Source organism: Perca fluviatilis, chromosome 4 (genome assembly GCF_010015445.1).
Source record: "Perca fluviatilis chromosome 4, GENO_Pfluv_1.0, whole genome shotgun sequence".
Lineage (NCBI taxonomy): Eukaryota > Metazoa > Chordata > Actinopteri > Perciformes > Percidae > Perca > Perca fluviatilis.
The window spans coordinates 38,582,389-38,606,205 of NC_053115.1; the positions used below are offsets into that span (position 1 = coordinate 38,582,389).

Genomic DNA, 23,817 nt, shown 5'->3' on the forward strand with positions numbered 1-23,817 from the left:
ATGAAACATTGCAGTGTCTGGAATATGAGATTCTGTCGCTTCTCTAATGTATGTGTATTGGGGATTCGCTCAACCAATCAGCGCGCGTCTCTAATATGTGCGTATGGCAAGTCGCTCAACCAATCAGCGCGCAGCTCACCTAAATATTCATGACCATACCATATTTGGAAGAAAAGCTCTTGTTACAAATAGGGCCAAAACACAGGGATGCATAAGGGCCAATAAAATATCAACCAGGCCATTTTCAGCCCAACCAATGTTACATACCCCATTAGGAGACCATAAGGAACAGTGTGAAATACCCTATATAATCATTCTATCACCCCTTTAATAAATACAAAGCATTACAATGCTAAATGAAAAACATTATTAGATTTGGATTCAAATAGGACATAAAAACTAAATCCTATTTGAATAAATGTCATGTTTACTGTGTATTCATCAAAAATACACAATTTTAGTTATTTTTAGTTTGATATGTGGTTAATTTTATTATTGACATTTACACAAAAACCACCATAAAGCATTGTGACTAGGTCTAGAATAGAATGCCTTTTATTGTCATTATACCCATGTACACCCCAAGTACAACAAGATTAAAAGCAACTCATTTTCCATTGTCAACATCTACAGTACGTAAGAGAAATATAACAACATGGAATAAAATAAGTAGTGCAAAAGAAAGGTGGGGGTTAGGTGCACAGGCCTTGATTAAAGAAATTCTTAATTGACTAACACTCGTATGATTTTGTCCACTAATCAGTTAGTTGATTTAATCGACAGATCTGTAAAAACTGAGTTTCTCATCAACGAATAATGCAGAAAACAACTTTAAATCTTTGTTTTTACCAGAGATGTGATCATACATTTCTTGGTAATAAATTACTCAGCATGAAATCATAAAAAAATGACTGATTTTAACAATGTCTGCTGTGAAAAGACTATTCTCTATACATTTGCTGTTGTTCATGGAGCACCAAAACAGAAACAGTTGACAGTTTTTGAAAATTATTATTATATATTTAAGCACACAAATAATTTGCATTTCAAATCCATTGAGAGAGCAAGATTCAAATCATGTTAATAAGAGATATTAAAAAAAAATAATTTCCGAATACTTTTTAATTCTAGGGTAGAGACACACAATAAAAGTAAAATAAAGATTAAGATATCATCTCTTAAAAATAACACAGAAAAATAAATGTACCCACCTTGGCAAAAATCATATGTGGTAATTGCACAGTAAGTCAGATGCCTTTTATTATTACTTATTATATAGTAGTTATAGTGTGTGTGTGTATATATATGAGCCCAGTCTCACTGAAAAGCATACAAATACCACGGGTTTCAACCTGTGAAATACGTGCAATGTGTACGCGAAAGTGAAATTGTGCGTACAGTAGATACGTGGAGCGCTCCAATTACAGTAATGGAACCCACTGCGCTTATAGTATAAAGGGACGTGGGACCGCGTAAGGAGGTTGGTTGAGGTGGTGGATGGGTAAAACACAGGACTTTCACCCAGGAGACCGGGGTTCGCGTCCCGTGTTTGGCGATTTTCAGTATCCCGTGTTTGGCGATTTTCAGCATGTGTTTTTTTTGTTGTTGTTAGGCCGTTTATTAGCGTGTTTATGTGGCGCGTTTTTGCGACTTTGTAGTGTTTTTTTGTTAAGCCTTCCCCAATGTTTCTTCCCTAAACCCAACCGTTTATTAGTGTGTTTTTGATGTTTCTTCCCTAAACCCAACCGTTTATTAGTGTGTTTTTGTGACTTTCTTGTGTTACTAAAGCCTTTCCCTGCATTATTTTTCTAAACCCAACCATATCTATGTTTTTGTGTGTGATGCTGTTCTCGCGATAACACACAACATGGGGACGGTAAGCTGCGTGCATATAAAACGCACCGGTCCCCATTACTTCAATTGAGCGCTCCGCGTATGTAATGCATCGAATTTCACTTTCGTACACATTGCACGTATTTCACAGGCAGAAACCCGTGTTATTTGTACTCGAAAGTGAGACCGGGTTGATATATATATATATATATATATATATATATAGAATAAATGCAATTGTCATGGGATCAAGATCAGTGTGTGTGTGTGTGTGTGTGTGTGTGTGTGTGTGTGTGTGTGTGTGTGTGTGTGTGTGTGTGTGTGTGTGTGTGTGTGTGTGTGTGTGTGATCGGTAAGTGAACATTGGGGAAGGCCTGAAACTTTTCATGCAGTTTGTTTTGTTTGTATCCAAGTTGTAAATACTAGCTAAAATTACAATAAAATGGCATTACTGTACATTGATGTAGCAGATGCTTCCGTACAAAGAGACTAGCTGTAAGACTAAATATAATCTCATTTACACCTGTAACTCATACAGAATACGACCACAATCTTTATAATATGTCGGCACAAAACAAAAAAGAAATTTTGGTTTCTGCTTTGACTGTCAAATAGAAAACCCTGTATCAATACAGCAGCAGGTTTTTCCTCACATTGTGTAAACTAGCTGTGCCCGTTGAAAATGTGACTGTTTGGGCGTGACCTCTAGCTCACCCATTGGTTTGTGGTTGTGGCTGGTTTGTTGGCTTGATTGTCGTTTTGAAGCCAGTACTTTGCATTTTTTGCAGTCGCCATTTTGGAGCCAGATGTGACCATATTGGGACAAAAGGCAAAGCTCGAGAGAATGTTGTGTTAACCCAGTGTTGTATATGTCATCTGCATGTAATGCGTTTAGCTGCTGCCTCTGTCCACAGCAGGACATTGCTTAGCTTCCATGTCAGTTCTCCTGCCTGCTTCTTCAAACTGGGGGCGTGCTGACAGGATTCTACTGTAGCTAATGCACTGACTATGGACGGTAGCTCATACAACCACACTTCTAAACATCTGAACTATGCCTTTATTATGAAACCGTGTAAGCATAGCTTGAACAACTCAAAAACTGGACTTTATACCCTGTTTTTGAGTTGTTTGTGGATGAGTGCTAGCACTAGTTGTACAGAAGAGATATCTTTTCAGATGATTCCTGAATGTCTTGTCTCGTAGCCCATAAACAACCGGACTGATGAGTCGAGGCAGTACCTGAATAAATATCGAGGCAGTGAAGCGAATGGCCAGCGCCTCGTTTGGGAACAAGTATGTCAGACCCTGTATTATGAGATGAAAAACGTAGGTGAGCATGCAAAGCAGCAGCTGGAAGCCGTGGAGGAGGACAGTGTTCCTCGCTTTCTTGGCATCTGTGGCAGCTGCCTTTGCAGCGAACATGATCCAGAAGTATGTATAGAATAGAGTGAGCCAAACAATGACCATACACACTGAGTTGGAAACATCTCTCTTCACTGTCAGATTAGGGTCTCTAAAAACATTGTCTCTGAGACAAAAAACTCTGGAACGAAAGAATTGCAGGGGTTCTGTTGCCAAGGCTACAAATAAATCTGGTAGGATCGAGAGTATACTTATCGCCCAAATCAGGCCGATCACAACATATGTTTTCCTGACTGTACAGATCTGGGTGTGGTGGAGAGGCAAGCATATGGCAATGTAACACTCTACTGCCATGAATGCTAGTGTTAGGGGATTGTTTAGACTTGCAATTGTAGCAATCATTAGCAGAACAATACATAGAGAGACATTAAGAGTGTACACAATGTAACTCAGGACCTGAAGGAGGGTAAACAGGCTCAGCAGAACGATATCGTTGATCACCAGGTGGATGTACAGGATGTAGCGAGGGTTCACATTGAAAACCTGCAGGGGAGGACACAAGTGATTAGGAAACAAAGGGAAAGAGTAGAAACTGTACCAATTATTGTATTATAATAAAAATGGTTGTATGTAGGCTCTCTGCTGAACCGACGCTGTAGCCTTCTTAAGTGACCTACGCCGTTGTTAGGATTTATACTTCTGTGCTGGTGTGTCTGCGTCAATCTAGCGTATCTCTTTAAGAGAATAGCAGAGCCGATATGTGTGCGTGGGGAGTGTGAGGTAGAGCGAGTGAGAGAGTGATGGGTATGGAGACAGAGAAACAAAGTGTCTCAGCATTCCTTGGTTACCTTAAAGAACTGAAGTTTCATTAAAACATTTTGTTATATCGTAACAGAGTCTGTATTTGTCTCTCTGTGTGCTGGGTCAGTACCAAAGCCTAACAATAGGTGCAAAATAGGGCTGCAACTAACGATTATTTTCTTTGTCAATTAATCTGTTGATTTTCTCCATTAATCGATTATTTGCTTGGTCTATAAAATGTCAAATTGTGAAAAATGTCAATCTGTGTTCAGAGAATTTTTTTCATAAAAACTAATCAAACTGGTTAATCGATTATCAAAATAGTTGGCGATTAATTTAATAGTTGACATCTAATCGATTGATTATTCTTTGCAGCTTTAGTGTAAAAATGCGACGCTATCAAGCCACGGCCAAGCAGACCAATCACATTTGCTGTGGTTTGCGTTTCTGTGACGTGTAGTTATATATTTTTGGGAGGTACTCGTCAGGCTACAGGGTAGATTCAACGCAGAACCATAAATCAAACTTAAAGCCCAGTTCAACCAAAGAGTCATGTTGAGACAAGTTGAAACTTGCAACTACTGTCACTGCTCTGGTCTGCAATGTTCTGAAACCTGCCAGTTTACACCAATGCAGCAAGCTGTATCATCTTCATAGCAACGGCTCTCTGTACATTTGTTTGTAACATTCAACAGTTCATTCTTTTTTTGTAGCTCGATTCCTCATTTTTATTATTTTAAAATATGCACGAGGATAACATTACTGATAGTGAGATACTTGCTACAGTTGCATTTCTAGTAGTGATGAAAAAGCGATTTATTTGTAGTTCTCTGATTCTGATTGGCTTTGTTCTTACGCCGCTCATTCATTATTGTTAAAACAGTTATATTGTACATATTTGTTGATGTTACCGTTTACTTTTTTTTCTTTATTTCCTTTATCATGTTTATGTATGCACCATACACCAAGGCAAATTCCTTGAAGTGTTACCTACTTAGCAATAAATCCTTTTCTGATTTTGATTATCTTCAGTCACTCAGTGCTATGAGTTGATTGGCTCGCAAATCTTTGGTCTGAACTGGACTTGAAGGGATAAAATGAATTTCAACTTGTTACATACATGCTGAATGGATTTCTAGAAATAGACGAGATTCAGACCTGATGTTTTGTGAATGTGTACACCAGGGTACTGTTGACATAGTTGATGGAGATGCAGAGAACCACAGTAATCACATTCTTCATTATAGCTGTGTTTAAAGTGTCCCGATACACAGCTGTTGTGAAATTGCTGCCAGTATTAGAGAGGTTCATGAGTCAACTGTCCAAATCTGTTTCACCAGAAAACGGTTGGTTACTTTACAGCTGAAGAGAAAAGTATAAAAGAGTGTTTTTCATCAGAAGGTCAACATCTTTGCCAGACACAAATAAACAGCTGGAAAGAAGCTTCTCATATAAATACACAGCTTTAAAAAAAATCATATAGGCCATGAAGACTATATTACATTTGAATAAATGTCACTTGCACCATGTATTTATTAACAATACACTTTGTTTTGTCGACTAATCCATTAGTTGATTTAATCGACAGATCTATAACACTGAGTTTGTCCACAAATAATCATGTAAGTCACAGCTTTACATCTTTGTCTACCAGAGATGAGCTCATCAGTAGAGCTGGACATCACCAATGAAATGATCTAGTGAAAACACTTAATTACATTTACACTCTGTATTCAGTATTTTCCTGTTACAGATCAAAGTATTTCTAATTCTCCTTGTGTCCCTTACAAACCGATTAAACCCTTTGAGCTGATATAAAAAAGCTGTGAACTTAATTAAAATAAATAAAATACTTGACATACACCTGCTATTTTTCATCAATGCACTCAAAATCTGAACTACAATAGTCAATTTTTACAGGAGACATTTTGAAATGTTACAGTAAAACAAAAACACAGGTGTAAATAATACAAGAAATAATAAGTGCTTCATTTTCAGGTTCCTGGTTCTGTTCATGCTGACTCACTTTCACACTGTCATAACGTAGTGGGACACAGAACAAAGCCATAATAGAGGTTATTAGTAACACCTGGAGTTTTCCTAATAGGTCAAAGACAAGTCAAACAGTCTGCTGAAGGAGGCACATCCCATAAACCTTTTTGTCAATCGGACATTATATGAATCTATAAAAAACATAATTGACATTTATGAAGTTAATTTTAAGCAGCAATACAAATGTGGTGATTACAATTAATGCTGGCTCTGTTGCATCTGAAATGCAGTTATTAATTAGATTTTTTTTAATAAAAACGTGCTGGTATATGTAACAATTATGGCTGTTCGAAAAATCGATTTTCTGATTTAAATCAATCCTTACCGATATCAATTCATAATAGATCTTCGGCTTTAGGTCTCTGTCTCTTCATCACACCCTCTGCACTTAAGAAAGCACTTGTACTCATTTTTTTCTGTCTCTATGTAACTGCTTTGGGATCAATTCTTAACAACATTAAAAATGTAATAATGCAACAGGTTAAAGGGTTCCTTGTACAATTTTAAGCATTAGTTTCCTGAGAATGTCCTTCATATTCACAAAATTGGTGTGTAATTGAAATATTCCTGACCGAATCGATCGGAAAATAAATCGTCTTAATGTTATATGCATATAATATATAATATATATATATATATATATATATATATATATATATATATATATATTATATACATATAAGCACAAAAATACTTTACGTTTTGAAGCCATCAGAGAGGAAGATTCAAACCATGTTAATGAGAAACATTAAAATTGTTGAATTCTAGAGTAGAGAACATATTTTTTCAAGTCTAATGTACAAAATAGCCATACACATTCATAGTTATAGTGCAATCAAAATCAAGATATTGTCTTCTAATACACAGATAATAAAATAGAATGAAGAATATGTACCCACCTTGGCAAAGGTCATATGTGGCAATCGCACTGTTAGTCAGATGTCTTTTGAAATGACCTATAAGTTAAATGCAAATGTCATGGGATCGTGTGTGTATGTGTGTGTGTGTGTGTGTGTGTGTGTGTGTGTGCGCGCGCGCTTGTACATTAGGGGAGAACTGAAACATGTCATGCTGTTTGTGCAGTATGTTTCATGAGTTTTGTTTCCAAGTTGTAAATTCTAGATGAATTCACAATAAAATAACATTACTGTACACTGATTTTTCAGATGTGATCTGTACAAAGTGACTTCCAATGAGAGCAAAAATAATCTCATTTAAACCCTTTAACAACACAACCACAATAATTTAAATGTCAGCACAAAACTACAAAACAACATGTTTTTCTTGCTTCGACTTTCAAACAGGAAGCCATGTATCAATACTGTAAAAGCAGCAGGTTTTTTATGGGTGAAATATGTGTAACCAGAAACTGAATTTGATTCATTTATATTTGAATTTGAATTGCTAAACTTGAATAATTGCATTGAAAAACTGAATTTGAATCACATCATTTGAAATTGATTGTTTATTTTGAATCATTGCAGTGAAAAACTGAATCTGATAATATATATCTATAATTTGAAATTGAATACATTTTTGAATTTTTCTTCACAATCAGTTCTCCCAATTCATCCGGTTAGTTGAAGGATGAAGGAAGAGCAATCGAGCACAGATCGATAGAGTTCAGTGGCGCAGATACACAGGACTCCTCTTCAGCCAATCAGCACCTACGTTTTGGAGCACAGTACCCGCCATGAAACGAGGAAGAAATGCTTGCCTTGCCTTGACCCAGAGACTGGCGTGAGCCACGTGACCACCATGGTTTCGGCTCGGACAAATATGGTAATGACGATTTAACATATATGTACGATCTAACTATCTTTTGTTTAACTGTTTTTAATGTTATAGTTATTTTGTAGAAACGTTTGGTTTCGTCCGCGAGCATAAACAAATCATGTTTACAATTACATTAGACGACTAGCACGTTAGCATTGTTTTAGCTATCATTTTAGCAACAGAGCGACGAGCAGGGCTGGGGGGCAGACAGGCAAGTCACAGGTGGGACTGGCAAGTTAGCTAGCATGACGCCTTCTATTTCTAGATCTTCTGACTAAGTTTACCTGTACTTATCTGAGCTAACAACATGATGACTGTCACTACATATAAAGACAACGTTGACTTTCACTCGGTGCTATTCACGGACGGTAAAAAAATATATGTCGTTATTTTACGCACTGCTGTTTGTAGACTAGCTACAACGCTTGTTGCTGCGTTGCTAAAATTATAGCTCAAACAATGCTAACGTGCTAGTCGTCAAATGTAATTGTAAACATGATTTGTTTATGCCCGCGGACGAAACCAAACGTTTCTACAAAATAGCTATAACATTAACAACAGTTAAACAAAAGATCGTTAAATCGTAGATATATATTAAATTGTCATTACCGTATTTGTCCCAGCTGAATCCATGGTGGTCACCCGGCTCATGCCAGTCTCTGGGGCAAGGCAAGCACTTCTGCCTCGTTTCATTGCGATACTGTGCTCCAAAACGTAGGTGCTGATTGGCCGAAGAGGAGTCCTGTGTGTCTGCACCAATGAACTTTATCTATCGATCTGCGCTTGTTTGCTCTTTCTTCATCCTTCAACTGCCTGGATGTCTGTCACAGTATCTTGAAATTGAATTTTGAGAACTGAATTTGAAATGTGAGAACTGATTGTGAAGATATATATTTTCAGTGAGGATCAAATTTTATTGGACTTCAGTTCCAAACGAATAAATTCAGTTTAAAACTATACTATTCAGATTCAGTTTTTCAATGCAATGATTCAAATTAAACAATACAACTTCAAATGATGTGATTCAAATTCAGTTTTTCAATGCAATTATTTAAGTTTAGCAATTCAAATTTAAATATAATTCATTCAAATTCAGTTTCTGGTGGCACATATTTCAGCAAATAGTTTTTCCTCACATTGTTTAAACTAGATGTGCACGTTACAAATTAGCATTTTCGGGATGTGACCTCTAGCTCACCCATTGATTTGTGTCTGATTTGTGTTTGTGGTTGGCTTGACTGTCGTGTTGAAGCCAGCAGTTTGCATTTTGCTGGCTGCCATCTTGGTATATTTTGTGTCAGAATTGACCATATTTGGACAAAAGGGCGGAGTTGGGTAGGATGATGTGTCCAGGCCAGTGTTATTTATGGTTTCAATCGCACTAAGCTAAGCTAAAGGGTAAAGACATAGACTGTATGATATTAATGGACAAAGCATCCGGTTCGGCAAAGTGCTGCAAATGCGGAAGTGCCTTAAACCTGCATTCTATCTGAATTACAGCAGGGGGCATGACATGTGGAGAAAAAGGTCGGTTTCTGTAGAAGTCTTTGAGAAAGTGACCCACATCTCACTTGATTACATCAGTAAACATTTTCATAATGAGTTTATGGTCTAATTTTAAGTCTTCTGCAACACAGGATGATGTTCATTTTTTGAAGTATGGCCTCGTTGATTTTAAAATCGGCGATAAAGCAGGGGGTGTTTTAGGGTGTGGCTATGATGTGATTGCCAGTGAAAATTTGTAACGTAACGTAGAGTGTAAGGGCTCCTCCTTCACTCCTCCCTCTTGTCTAAAATCGTCACATCCGCAACCAGGATGGCTGAGCCCATAACAGCAAACTCGACGACTCATAGCTCATAGATCTCCACAAACCAATGGGTGACGTCACACGTGCTCTGTGCATTAATATTATACAGTCTATGGCTAAAGAAGGAAAGTTACAGATTTTCAACCCTTGTACACAAGTATTCAGACAGAGTTTTACCGGTGAAAAAATGCGGACCTTCGGGCGCTGGCACCGTTCATCTGCATCCGAGTAGCTGCTGCCCTAATGTGCAAGGTGCCATCTCATCAGGAGGGGAGGGATAAACATTCACACAGACACTCACATCAATTTGGGGTTCGGTATCCTTTGTTATAACCCGCCTGATTCTCCAAACTGGGGCCGTGCCAACTGCCATCCACTGCTAAAACACTAACTATTAAAAAGGTAGCTCATACAACCACACTTCAAAACATCTGAACTATCCCTTTATTATGAAACAGTGTAAGCATAGCATGAACAACTCAAAAACAGGACTTTATGCCCTCTTTAAAGTGTTTAGTGGATGAGTGTTAGCACTAGTTGTACAGAGCAGATATCTTTTCAGGTACTTTGTGAATGTCTTGTCTCGTAGCCCATAAACAACCGGACTGATGAGTCGAGGCAGTACCTGAATAAATATCGCGACAGTGTAGCGAATGGCCAGCACCTCTTTTGGTAACAAGTATGTCAGACCCTGTAGCATGAGATCATAAACGTAGGTGAGCATACACAGCAGCAGCTGGAAGCCGTGGAGGAGGACAGTGTTCCTCGCTTTCTTGGCATCTTTGGCAGCTGCCTTTGCTGCGAACAGGATCCTGAAGTATGTATAGAAAAGAGTGAGCCAAAAAATGACCAAAAACACTGAGTTGGAAACATCTCTCTTCACTGTCAGATTAGAGTTTCTAAAAACAGTGTCTCTGACACAATAAACTCTGGAATGGAAGAATTCCAGGGATTCTGTTGCCAAGGCCACAAATACATCTGGTAGGATCGAGAGTATACTTATCGCCCAAATCAGGCCGATCACAACATACGTTTTCCTGACTGTACAGATCTGGGTGTGGCGGAGAGGGAAGCATATGGCGATGTAACACTCTACTGCCATAAATGCTAGTGTTAGGGGATTGTTTAGACTTGCCAATGTAGCGATCGTTACCAGAACGATACATAGAGAGACTTTAAGAGTGAAAACGATGTAACTCAGGACATGAACGAGAGTAAACAGACTCAGAAGGATGATATCGTTGATCACCAGGTGGATGTACAGGATGTAGCGAGGGTTCATTTTGAAAACCTGCAGGGGAGGACACAAGTGATTAGGAAACAAGAGGACTAGACTAGAAACTGTACCCTTGATGATATGCAGTGCCTGAATTGAACCAAAAAGGTCCTAGTAGCATAGTTAAGCAGTTGCATGACATAATCCTTGCATGTGTCTTGAATATATTTTTATTCATAACCATATCCAGGGCTCAACGCTATCTTCTTAAAGTGGTTGCCAGGCTTTGCAATCAGGCATCAGCTTTTGGCTGCCGAAATTGAGAATACGGCTGCCATGTTTTAATGGCAAACATTGAGATAATGGCTTGCAATATAGTTTCCCTTCCCTCTCAATTGCAACGTATCACAAAACACGCTGATGAGATAACGGTTTTGAGTCACAGATCGGATCAATTTTCAAATCAGCACAAAAAGGGGGATATTTAAATGATTATTAAAAATGTTAACAATAATTAATTCTTTTACCAATAACTTGCTGTTAAACGACAAAAACAGATGAGAAAATGGTATTATACAATAACGTTGAATGCACCATGAGGTTTACCAGTTTTAAGTAAACGCAACCTTTAGTCCAGTCTGTGTTGTTTTTCCGACAACTGCAGTGACCAAGTGCGTGCTATCAAAGATCCTGGTGCTACTTTGGGTCTTTTAGCTCATAGCCTTAGCGCCATCATGGTTGTACGTCCCGCTGTTGGAATTGTCTACAGCGAAATACAGTCACACTTTTACACCGTTTCGCTGTCAGCATTTAAACTGTTTAATCCAGTTACTACTGTAGCTAAAGGTAGGCTAACATTACCTGCTGCCAAGTGTAACGTGTTATTAACGTCTTCTAGCGTGACATGCAGCGATGTTTCTGTTACCTTTAACGTCTGTTTCAGAGCATCAGAGAGCAGCTCAGACATTTAGGTGGCACCATAATGTGGCACCGAAATCCTCGTTGCTATTCTGTCCGGTAGATACCTGGCACTAGTGCCATATTAGCACCGGATTTTAACATGCGCCTTTAATGTGAACAGAAAATTGTGTTGCCTGTATCGTTTTATGGCAAACATGCGTGTGTGGAAAACGGTCACAGAACAGCTGAAATGTTGTGTTGCGCATTGACGTAGTGTTTAAACCAAATAAAATATTGACTTCTTTTAAAATAAGATTTTCCAGTTTTGTAGGTTTTTATTTGTTTTTATATATTTAAAAAAACACAAATATTGAACAGGTTGTTGCCAAAGGGGGCAACCAGAGACCATGAAACGGTTGCCAATTGACTTAATCTGGTTGCCAAGGGCAATCGTTACTGTCGAGCCCTGATATCTTATAAGTGTATCTCTTCAAATTCATTTTTGAATGCATTTCAAATGGACATTTTTTTCCTCACCAGCGACTGTGACAGAGAAATATATTTTGCAAGAACATACATTACATTTTGAAGAGAAAGCGAGTGTGTGAGTGTGTGCGGGCAGTGCGTGCACAGAGTGGAGAGGTTGAGAGAGACATGACAGGTGTGAAACAGCGGTTTGCCAGCACACCAAGCAAGAGTATATGAGAGGACATATGAGTAAACTGCGTGAGAGGGGGTATTATTGCACGTTATTATGGATAATAGCAAACATGCAAATACAATTATTGAGCACAGAATATATTTTTGTTGCTCAAACGAAATAATTGTATGATTGTGTATAATTTATTTTCAAAATATAATGTTTGTGCTTGCCAGACACATTTCTCTGTGCTCAAAATATACAACTGCTCGCTCAGGAATGAGGCACAAATATAACTCCAAACTTGTAAACAAAAATCTGAAGTGAGTACCAGTCCATGTCAGGCACTGATTATATTAGAATATATCAAAATATACTGTTTAATCCTATGAAGTGATGAAATAATTTTCAACTTGGTACACACATGCATACATGCTGAATGGATTTCTAGAAATAGACGAGACTCAGACCTGATGTTTTGTGAATGTGTACACCAGGGTACTGTTGACATAGTTGATGGAGATGCAGAGAACCACAGTAATCACATTCTTGATTATAGCTGTGTTTAAAGTGTCCCGGTACACAGCTGTTGTGAAATTGCTGCCAGTATTTGAGAGGTTCATGAGTCGACTGTCCAAACCTGTTTCACCAGAAAACTGTTGGTTACGTTAGAGTTAAAGAGAACAAAATGATAGAATATTATTGATCAGAAGGTCGAGTTTTTTGCCAGACATATATACAAAGGTTTACAATGCTAAATGAAAAACACTATTAGATTTGGACTCATATAGGCCATAAAAAGTCAATTCAATTAGAATAAATGTCACTTTTACTGTGTATTCATCATCAATACACAATTTTAGTTATTTTTATTTTGATATGTAGTTCATTTTATTACTGACATTTACACAAAAACCACCAAAAACCAATGTGATGACTAGGTCTGTCCTTGATTAAAGAAATTCTTAACCCACTTTTTGTTGACTAATCGATTAGTTGATTTAATCTACAGATCTGTAAAACTGTTTTTCTACTCAAAGAATAATGCAGAACACAACATTAAATCTTTGTTTTTACCAGAGAGATGTGATCATACGTTTCTTGGTAATAAATTACTTGAAATCATAAAAAATTACTGATTGATTTTAACAATGTCCGCTGTGAAAATTCTATGGACATTTGCTGTTATTCGTGGAGCGCCAAAACAGAAACAGTTGAGAGTTTTAGAAAATAATTTAAAGAAAAAAAATATTAAGCACACAAATAATTTGCATTTCGAATTTTTCGAGAGAGCAAGATTCAAATCATGTTAATAAGAGATATAAAACGTTTTTTTTCCAAATACTTTTTAATTCTAGAGTAGAGAACTTCGTTCTTAAAATATAATGTACAAAATGAGCCATACACACAATAAAAGGGAAATAAAGATTAAGATATTATCTCTTAATACACACAATTACACAGAAAAATATATGTACCCACCTTGGCAAAGGTCATATGTGGTAATCGCACAGTAAGTTAGATGCCTTTTAAAATTACTTATTATATAGTAGTTATAGTGTGTGTGTATATATAGAAATTGAATGCAATTGTCATGGGAACAAGATCAGAGTGTTTGTGTGTGTGTGTGTGTGTGTGTGTGTGTGTGTGTGTGTGTGAGTGTGATCAGTAAGTGAACATTGGGGAAGGCCTGAAACTTTTCATGCAGTTTGTTCTGTTTGTTTTAAATTCTAGCTAAAATTACAGTAAAATGACATTACTGTACATTGATTTAGCAGATGCTTCCGTACAAAGAGACTAGCTGTAAGACTAAATATAATCTCATTTACACCTGTAACTCAGACAGAATACGACCACAATCATTATAATATGTCGGCACAAAACAAAATAATTTTGGTTTCTGCTTTGACTGTAAAATAGAAAACCCTGTATCAATACAGCAGCAGGTTTTTCCTCACATTGTGTAAACTAGCTGTGCCCATTGAAAATGTGCCTTTTTGGGCGTGACCTCTAGCTCACCCATTGGTTTGTGGCTGTGGCTGGTTTGTTGACTTGATTGCCGTTTTGAAGCCAGCACTTTGCATTTTTTGCGGTCGCCATTTTGGAGCCAGATGTGACCATATTTGGACAAAAGGCGAAGCTCGAGAGAATGTTGTGTTAACCCAGTGTTGTATATGTCATCTGCATGTAATGCGTTTAGCTGCTGCCTCCTTCCACAGCAGGACATTGCTTAGCTTCCGTGTCGGTTCTCCTGCCTGCTTCTTCAAACTGGGGGCGTGCTGACAGGATTCTACTGTAGCTAATGCACTGACTATGGACGGGTAGCTCATACAACTACGCTTCTAAACATCTGAACTATGCCTTTATTATGAAACCGTGTAAGCATAGCTTGAACAACTCAAAAACGGGACTTCATGCCCTGTTTTTGAGTTGTTTGTGGATGAGTGTTAGCACTAGTTGTACAGAAGAGATATCTTTTCAGATGATTCCTGAATGTCTTGTCTCGTAGCCCATAAACAACCGGACTGATGAGTCGAGGCAGCACCTGAATAAATATCGAGGCAGTGAAGCGAATGGCCAGCGCCTCGTTTGGGAACAAGTATGTCAGACCCTGTATTATGAGATGATAAACGTAGGTGAGCATGCAAAGCAGCAGCTGGAAGCCGTGGAGAAGGACAGTGTTCCTCGCTTTCTTGGCATCTGTGGCAGCTGCCTTTGCTGCGAACAGGATCCAGAAGTATGTATAGAATAGAGTGAGCCAAACAATGACCATACACACTGAGTTGGAAACATCTCTCTTCACTGTCAGATTAGGGTCTCTAAAAACATTGTCTCTGAGACAAAAAACTCTGGAACGAAAGAATTCCAGGGATTCTGTTGCCAAGGCTACAAATAAATCTGGTGTGATCGACAGTATACTTATTGCCCAAATCAGGCCGATCACAACATACGTTTTCCTGACGGTACAGATCTGGGTGTGGCGGAGAGGGAAGCATATGGCGATGTAACACTCTACTGCCATAAATGCTAGTGTAAGGGGATTGTTTAGACTTGCAATTGTAGCAATCATTAGCAGAACGATACATAGAGAGATATTAAGAGTGTACACAATGTAACTCAGGACCTGAAGGAGGGTGAACAGGCTCAGCAGAACGATATCATTGATCACCAGGTGGATGTACAGGATGTAGCGAGGGTTCACATTGAAAACCTGCAGGGGAGGACACAAGTGATTAGGAAACAAAGGGAAAGAGTAGAAACTATACCAATTATTGTATAAGAATAATTGTATTAGAATAAAAATGGTTGTATGTAGGCTCTCTGCTGAACCGACAATGTAGCCTTCGTAAGCGACTTACCCTGTTGTTAGGATTTATACTTCTGCACTGGTGTGTCTGCATCAATCTAGCGTATCTCTTAAAGAGTATAGCAGCCGGTGTGTGTGCATGAGGAGTGTGAGGTAGAGTGAGTGAGAGAGTGATGGATTTTGCCTTTGGAGCGAGTACCGACTCTGGCCTTGGAGACAGAGAAACAAAGTGTCTCCCCTGCAAGTCTGACCACATTCGGAAAGCTGTAGCAGAAAAAGTTAAACCTCTCCTCGATTCTATGTTCACGGAGAAAGAGAACCCAAGAATGAATAGGTGCAAAATAGGGCTGCAACTAATGATTATTTTCTTTGTCGATTAATCTGTTGATTATTTTCTTGATTAATCGATTATTATATTATTATAAAATGTCAGAAAGTGGTGAAAAATGTTGATCAGTCTTTTCCAAAGCCCAAGATGACCTTCTCAAATGTCTCATTTTGTACACAACTTAAAGATATTCAGTTTACTGTCACAGATGAGAGAAGAAACTAGAACATTTTCACATTTAAGGAGCTGGAATCAGAGAATTCTTCAAAAATAGTTGGCGATTAATTTAATAGTTGACAACTAATCGATTAATTGATTAATCTTTGCAGATTTAGTGCAAAAATGCGACGCTACCAAGCCACGGCCAAGCAGACCAATCGCATTTGTTGTGGTCTGCGTCGATGTAACGCAGAGATGTTCACAAGTCATTTTTTGGAAGTCTAAGTCGAGTCTCAAGTCTTTGAGCTCGAGTCCAAGTCAAGTCTCAAGTCTTTGAGGGGCAAGTTCAAGTCAAGTCTCAAGTCTTTTGCCACGAGTCCAAGTTAAGTCTCAAGCCTCTGGCCTTCTGATCTATCCCAAACACTGTATTGTTAAATCTTATGAATTCAAAGCATGTCCAGACAATACAGTATTACATCAGTTGTGGGATAACTTTATGGGGTCTACTTAATACATCCCTCTAGCCCTCGGACCTGGTGAAACATTAACCTAAGTCTGTCACATCATATGGATACAACAAGATACAATGTGCCTGTTCCCAGCATTAGCACACCACTTTGCGATGGTTAGCTTGTTACCTGTGATGATATATGCTAAATATAACATCTCTTTCATTAAAAAAATGTCTAATGTCGAAGTGGAAATCAAGACAATAGTGGCAGCGCCACACCAGTTACAGAACAACATGCATCTCACCATCAGTCCAAATTACGCACAATAAGCAGTTTGAACTCACTGATGTAATGCAATTTATTTATTTTTCTAAGTGTTAGTACGCTCAGTGAAACTGAGTCCAGCGCAAGGGAGACCCGACTCAGAGGAGGAGAGGTTAGTGAGGCCAGCGTCTCCACGGCAGGTGATCAACTGCGCCACGCATGGATGAAATAATTAAATATTAAATAGGACTACAGTAACAGAAATATGTGCATAATTAAGACAAACCAACATGGCCGACGAGTGAACGCTGGCACAACATGCTGCCGCTGCTCGCCAGTAACCTTTTATCTTTTAAACTTTTCCAGACTCATGGTTTATGACCTAACTGGACAGTGTAATTGCCTTCATTGGAATACTTTGGAATACTTTACGATCTGCTTTTGTGTGAGTTTTCGCTGTTAGCTAACCTGTTCTGATCCGGTTTGAGCCTCACATGGCATTTTCACTGACCATTAGCCCTGCCTATAAGTCCTCATCCACAATGTGGGCCGGTAGGATATACATCATGTTTGTCTGTGCCTGGCTCTTTCTACTGCCTGTTCACCTGCTGGTGACTCGGTGCTCAGTGCTCGGCCATTGCCCTGCTCCAGCTGCACTCACCTACCTGGACCTGCACCGGCGGCCCTCCACCTTCACCCGGACATCGCCTTCCAGCCCCGCCGGAGATACATCCACAGAGGGTCCCGCCGGAATTGCCACCACAACAGCTCAACAGCAATAAAGTCCAGCTGGTCCAGCTCTCGTCGCCCTCCACCCTCCACCAACCGGACTGTCGACCACAGCGTGTTAGCCCACCTAGCTCGGTCGGTTAGCACCACCAGCTGTGACAACACCTCACTCAACTTCGCTCTGCTCAACATCCGCTCACTTACAGGCAAGGGACATATCATCCAGGACTCCATCTCCGATCGTAAGCTAGACTTTCTTTGTTTAAATGAGACATGGCAACAGCCCAACGACTTTTCCCAGCTGAATGAATCCACACCTAGTGGGTTTGTTTACATCTGTCAACCCCGTGGCTCCGGCCGGGGAGGAGGTCTCGCGATAATTTACCGCGAGAAGTGGAAAGTCTCGCCGGTGTCTGTGGCTGTCTCCAGCTCATTTGAATCTGTTGTCTGCAAGTTGTCTGGTCTCACTATTCACAAAGAACATGTACAATAACCACATCTTACATTAAAAGGACACTATTACAAGCATAAAACCCACTACTACTCCAGTATAATCACTGCCAATAAAGAAAACTCTTCCCTACTTAACATTATAACCCAACCCCAGGACTTTCTCCCCCCTCACTTGTATACAACCTCCTTCTGCAACTCTATCATGTCCTTCTTCACTGAAAAAATCAAGAACATCCACCAGCACCTTGGACCAATCCCTCACCTCAACATCTCAGCCGACTTTCACCCATCTACACACTCATTCTCCTCATTCCAGCTCCCCCCTATTTCAGAAATCACAGAACTCACCCGGAAATCCAAGCCATCGACCTGTCAACTTGACCCCCTCCCCACACAACTTGTTAAAGCCTGCCTTCCCTTCCTGGTCCCCCTCATTTCTGCTATCATCCACTCCTCTCTCAACACTGGAACTGTCCCTACATCCTTCAAAACTGCTGCCATTACCCCAATCTTGAAAAAACCTGGTGCCGACCCCTCCAACTTCAACAACTTCCGTCCTATATCCAATCTACTATTCATCTCCAAAATCCTTGAAAAAACAGTTGCCTCTCAACTCCATTGTCACCTATCTCACAACAATCTGTACGAACAGTTCCAGACTGGTTTCTGCCCACTCCATAGCACTGAAACAGCACTTATCAAAATCACCGACAACCTCCTTATGGCAGCTGACTCTGGGCTCCTCACATTCCTCATCCTCCTCGACCTGAGTGCAGCCTTTGATACCATCTGTCAAACCACCCTCCTCAACAGGCTATCTTCCATTGGCATCACCCACACCCCGTTAGACTGGTTCACATCTTACCTCTCTGGATGCACTCAGTTCATTCAACTCAAGTCTTTTAAATCCATTCCTTCCTCCGTCACTTCAGGTTTGCCCCAGGGCTCTGTCCTGGGGCCCCTACTCTTCATCATTTACCTCCTTTCCCTCTGCAATATGTTCCGCAAATTTAACATTCACTTCCACTTTTATGCTGATGACACCCAGCTCTACCTTTCCACCTCACCCTCGTCAATAAAACCGAGTTTCTCCTCATTGGCACCAAATCCACTCTATCCAAAAACCAACAGTTTTTCTCTAACTATTGATAACTGCCCCGTTTCCCCCACCCCACAGGTTAAGCTTCTGGGTGTCATCTTTGACAGCACACTATCCTTTCAACCCCACATCAATAACATTACCCGGTCTGCCTACTTCCACCTACGAAACATCAATCGCCTCCGCCCATCCCTTACCCCCCACACCGCCGCTATTCTTGTCCACAGTCTCGTCACTTCCCGTCTGGATTACTGCAACTCTCTCCTCTTCGGCCTCCCTCACAAATCCCTCCATAAACTTTTTCCTGGTCCAGAATTCAGCTGCCTGCATCATAACTCGAAGCCCCTCCATCCATCACATCACTCCTGTCCTCCAACAGCTCCACTGGCTCCCGATCCAGCTCCGTATCCAATTCAAAGTCCTCCTGTTTGCATTCAACGCCATTCACAACCTCGCCCCGCCATATTTGTCTGATCTCCTCCAGCGTCCCACTAACACTAACTATAATTTGCCTGTTCCCAGCATTAGCACAACACTTTGCGATGGTTAGCTTGTTACCTGTGACGATATATGCTAAATGTAACGTCTCTTTCACATTAGCGTGTGAGTGACTGACCTATTTAGGTGCGTTTTGAGATGCCTGATGAAGTCCGACGTTGTTGATCTGGCATCATTTATCTTGGTGCCACACACCTTGCATGTAGCTGTTGGCTTACTGCCACTGTTTACGAAGTTTTTTGAAAACAAAACTAATGACAAAAGGCAAGGTAAGTTATCTCCGGGAGGACTTGGTGTCGCCATCGTCAATGTATTTTTTTATATGCGAGTGCCCGCACATAAGGCATAACGCATGCGTTACGTTGCACATTATGGCAAAGGGCAGGGGACATGCAGCTCGTCATACGTTTCCCCAACGTAGGCTATATGCGCCAATAAAAGAAAATAGAAATACATGAATAAATTTAAAAAGCAATAATTGCATGAAAACATGTTGTTGACGAGTCTCTAAGCTCGAGTCTGAAGTCTTTTGGGTCGAGTTGCGAGTCAAGTCTGAAGTCTTTTGGGTCGAGTCCGAGTCAAGTCTGAAGTCAGCTGTTTGTGTGACTTAAGTGCGACTCGAGTCCGAGTCTCAGACTCAAGTCCCCATCTCTGCTGTGACGTGTAGTTATATTTTTTGGGAGGTACTCGTCAGGCTACTCCGTACCTATGGGGTAGATTTAACGCAGAACCGTAAATCAAACTTAAAGCCCAGTTCAACGAAAGAGTCATATTGAGACAAGTTGAAACTTGCAACTACTATCAATGCTCTGGTCTGCAACGTTCTGAAACCTGCCAGTTTACACCAATGCGACAAGCTATATCACATACAGAGTCGGTGCCAGAGCAGATCTAGTGGGGGCATTGGGCATTGGGTCATCGGCGGGGGGGCACTGCCGTTGTGAGAAATATTTTAACGCAGTAGCGACACAGTCCAACACAACAGAAATGTTGATCAAAAACGAAATACGTTTTTCTTTATTATTATTAATTATTATTTCATTAGCAAATATATTTTTTTTTTATTTCCATATCATGCGACCACGTAGCAGATCTATGTAACTTTACTTACTCCACTTAATTGGGAAGACGCGCGCAGGAGCAAGACAAAGAGTGGCAGATTCCAGCTGGCTTGTCATTGTGTATCTCCTTTTTAATATACAGTAAGAAACTTTTTAATTAAAACCAGCAGTGCTATTTGCGCTTGTACTGAGTGATAATTGTTCCATAAACACCTTGTAAAATCCAACTCAAATCTTTAATAAAAGTTTGTTATTAATGTTTAATCAGCGCTGTCTCACCGTCACAGAGTCTGTTACGGAGCGCAGGAGGAGGAGTTGGCCCGACTGCATGGAATACAGGATAGCATCAAATACCCTACCATTAGATAACCGCAGAACACAGTGTAAATAACTAAATATCTGTCTTTAATAGAGATGCACCGATAGACCGGCCAGTGACCGGAATTGGCCGGTTTTCACGTGCTCGGCCATGACGGGCGACCGGCAGGTCAGTCTGACATATGCCGATTTCATGCCGGTCAATGCTACAATAACTAAATTTGTGTGTGCTGTGAAGTGGTTAGAAAAAATTAAATCGGAATCGGCTAAAATCGGTATTGACTGGCATAACTCAATGAAAATCGGAATCGGCCTAGAAAGTTGTAATCTCTAGTCTTTAATACTGTGCATATATCATCAAATGTCAAAATACAGCCGTTAAGCTCTCGCATAATCGCTCTTGCGCAATCGGTACACTTATTGTCCTCATTATCGGTCCTAACTTTAATACTGTTCGTGACTAAACCTGCATGAAGAAACGTGTGTTTGCCTATTAGACTTTCATCTTCAAATTGTATCTCGGGGTGGGGGATACCATTAGTTGATGCTGTGATTTTGGCAAGGTGTTAACAATCATAATATGTTGAAAACATAAAATTCTGCGGTGAACCCGTGTGTAATGCTGCATGATGGCACTGCTGGTCCTGCAGGAGGACTACACTAATGGAAGAATCAGGAGAGAAAAAGACTTCAGGGACCATGACGATGACTGGCTGATATTTAAATTCCGATTTAAATTCCCTAAAGCTGAGCTCTTGGATCTATGTACTGAATTGGGTCCAGTAGAGAGGGCAACGCGCCAGAACCGTGCCATCCCGGTCCAAATACAGGTCCTTGCCACTCTGGGGGCAACCGGCTGTTTCCAGAGGGAAATGTCAGACAGCTAAGTGTTTTTTTATTATTATATATAAATAGTATATATAATCTTCACCTTTATCACTAAGGCTTGTCTGGATAGCCTATAATATACAGTTCTGTTAAATCTTATCATATAGGTCTTGTATATCGACGCTGTCCCTGAGTGCCGTAATGCCTGCCGTTTTGGAAGGTATTATTAATATAGGTAATCTATAGATCAGGTTTCCCTACACTGTTCGAGAACAGGCCGAATTTTTTATTCAATTTGCAGCAATTCACCAGCGTCTGAGAAGGTTTTTTGCTTTTTCCCCGCCAGTCGTCATGAGGATATTTTATTTGCCACGCCATGGCCTGTGGTAGGAGGGGCATCAGTGACTGCTAGGGGGGGGCACGGCCCTCGAATGCCCCACCATAGCGCCAAAACCGTCTCCATAGCAACGACTCTCTGTGCATTCATTCTAACTTTTCATCCTTTTTTTTTGTAGCTGGATTTATCATTTTTATCATTTTAAAATATGAATGACCCTAACCCTAACCTGCTACAGTTGCATTTCTGGTAATGATGAAAAAGCAATTTATTTTCAATTCTCTGATTCTGATTGGCTTTGTTCTTACGGCGCTCATTCATTATTGTTAAAACAGTTATATTGTACATATTTGTTGATGTTACCATTTACTTTTTTTTGTTTATTTCCTTTATCATGTTTATGTATGCACCATACACCAAGGCAAATTCCTTGAAGTGTTACATACTTAGCAATAAATCCTTTTCTGATTTTGATTCTCTTCAGTCACTCAGTGCTATGAGTTGATTGGCTCGCAAATCTTTGGTCTGAACTGGACTTGAAGGGATAAAATTCATTTCAACTTGCAAAATGGATTTCTAGAAATAGACAAGACTCAGACCTGATGTTTTGTGAATGTACCAGGGTACTGTTGACATAGTTGATGGAGAGGCAGAGAACCACAGTGATCCCATTCTTCATTATAGCTGTGTTTAAAGTGTCCCGATACACAGCTGTTGTGAAATTGCTGCCAGTATATGAGAGGTTCATGAGTCGACTGTCAAAATCTGTTTCACCCGAAAACGGTTGGTTGCTTTACAGCTGAAGAGATAAGAATAAAAGATTATTATTATAATCAGAAGGTCGAGTTCTTTGCCAGACACAAATCAACAGCTGGAAATAAGCTTCTCATATAAATACAAAGCTTTAAAATGTTACATAAAAAAATATTATATTCAGACTCATATAGGCCATGAAGAGTAAATTAAATTGGAATAAATGTCCAATGCACTGTGTATTTGTCAACTGCACTCAGTTTTAGTTTAGTTATTTAAGTTTTTGTGCTTGCAGTTAACTTTAACTCACACTTTTTTTTGTCGACTAATCCATTAGTTGATTTAATCGACAGATCTATAACACTGAGTTTGTCCAAAAAGAATCATGTAAGTCACAGCTTTACATCTTTGTCTACCAGAGATGAGCTCATAAGTGGAGCTGGGCATCACCAATGATTTCATTGATGAAAGAGATTCTCAGAAAACTTCTGCTGTAAATATACAAGCATGAAGCAACTCTCAAATATTTTTTATAATGCACCAGTTAATGTTTACATTAAGAATTGACCCTCAAAAAATTAGTTTAAAGTATTGTTTACTTAACAGGACTAACTTTGAAAATGTCATTGAAAAGGCATATATTAAAATATCGATTTCTGGATTTTCTGAATGGATATAATATCACCCAAACTAACAATTATTTTAACCCAGCCCTACTCATAAGTGCCTTGTTATTAAATCATTCAGCATGAAAAAAATTATAAAAACTGACTAATCAACTGAAGATAACTTTTTGTCGACTAAGATGGGGCAGGCCTAGTGAAAACACATAATTACATTTAC

The 23,817-nt window shown here is 39.6% G+C and overlaps 2 protein-coding genes and 1 pseudogene across 2 annotated transcripts; all 3 read right to left on the reverse strand.

Moving 5' to 3' along the window:
- Positions 1–2,925: 2,925 nt before the first annotated feature.
- On the reverse strand, positions 2,926–5,307 carry LOC120557110 (odorant receptor 131-2-like). The gene is made up of 2 exons (XM_039797143.1): positions 5,155–5,307; positions 2,926–3,738 (listed from the first exon to the last, which is right to left on the reverse strand). Exons 1-2 carry the CDS (start codon positions 5,305–5,307, stop codon positions 2,926–2,928), a joined length of 966 nt encoding a protein of 321 aa, XP_039653077.1.
- Positions 5,308–10,125: 4,818 nt separating this feature from the next.
- LOC120557111 (odorant receptor 131-2-like) lies at positions 10,126–13,011 on the reverse strand. The gene is made up of 2 exons (XM_039797144.1): positions 12,859–13,011; positions 10,126–10,923 (listed from the first exon to the last, which is right to left on the reverse strand). The coding sequence occupies exons 1-2, from the start codon at positions 13,009–13,011 to the stop codon at positions 10,126–10,128; spliced, it is 951 nt and encodes a 316-aa protein (XP_039653078.1).
- Positions 13,012–14,786: 1,775 nt separating this feature from the next.
- Positions 14,787–22,969, reverse strand: LOC120557112 (annotated as a pseudogene).
- Positions 22,970–23,817: the final 848 nt, after the last annotated feature.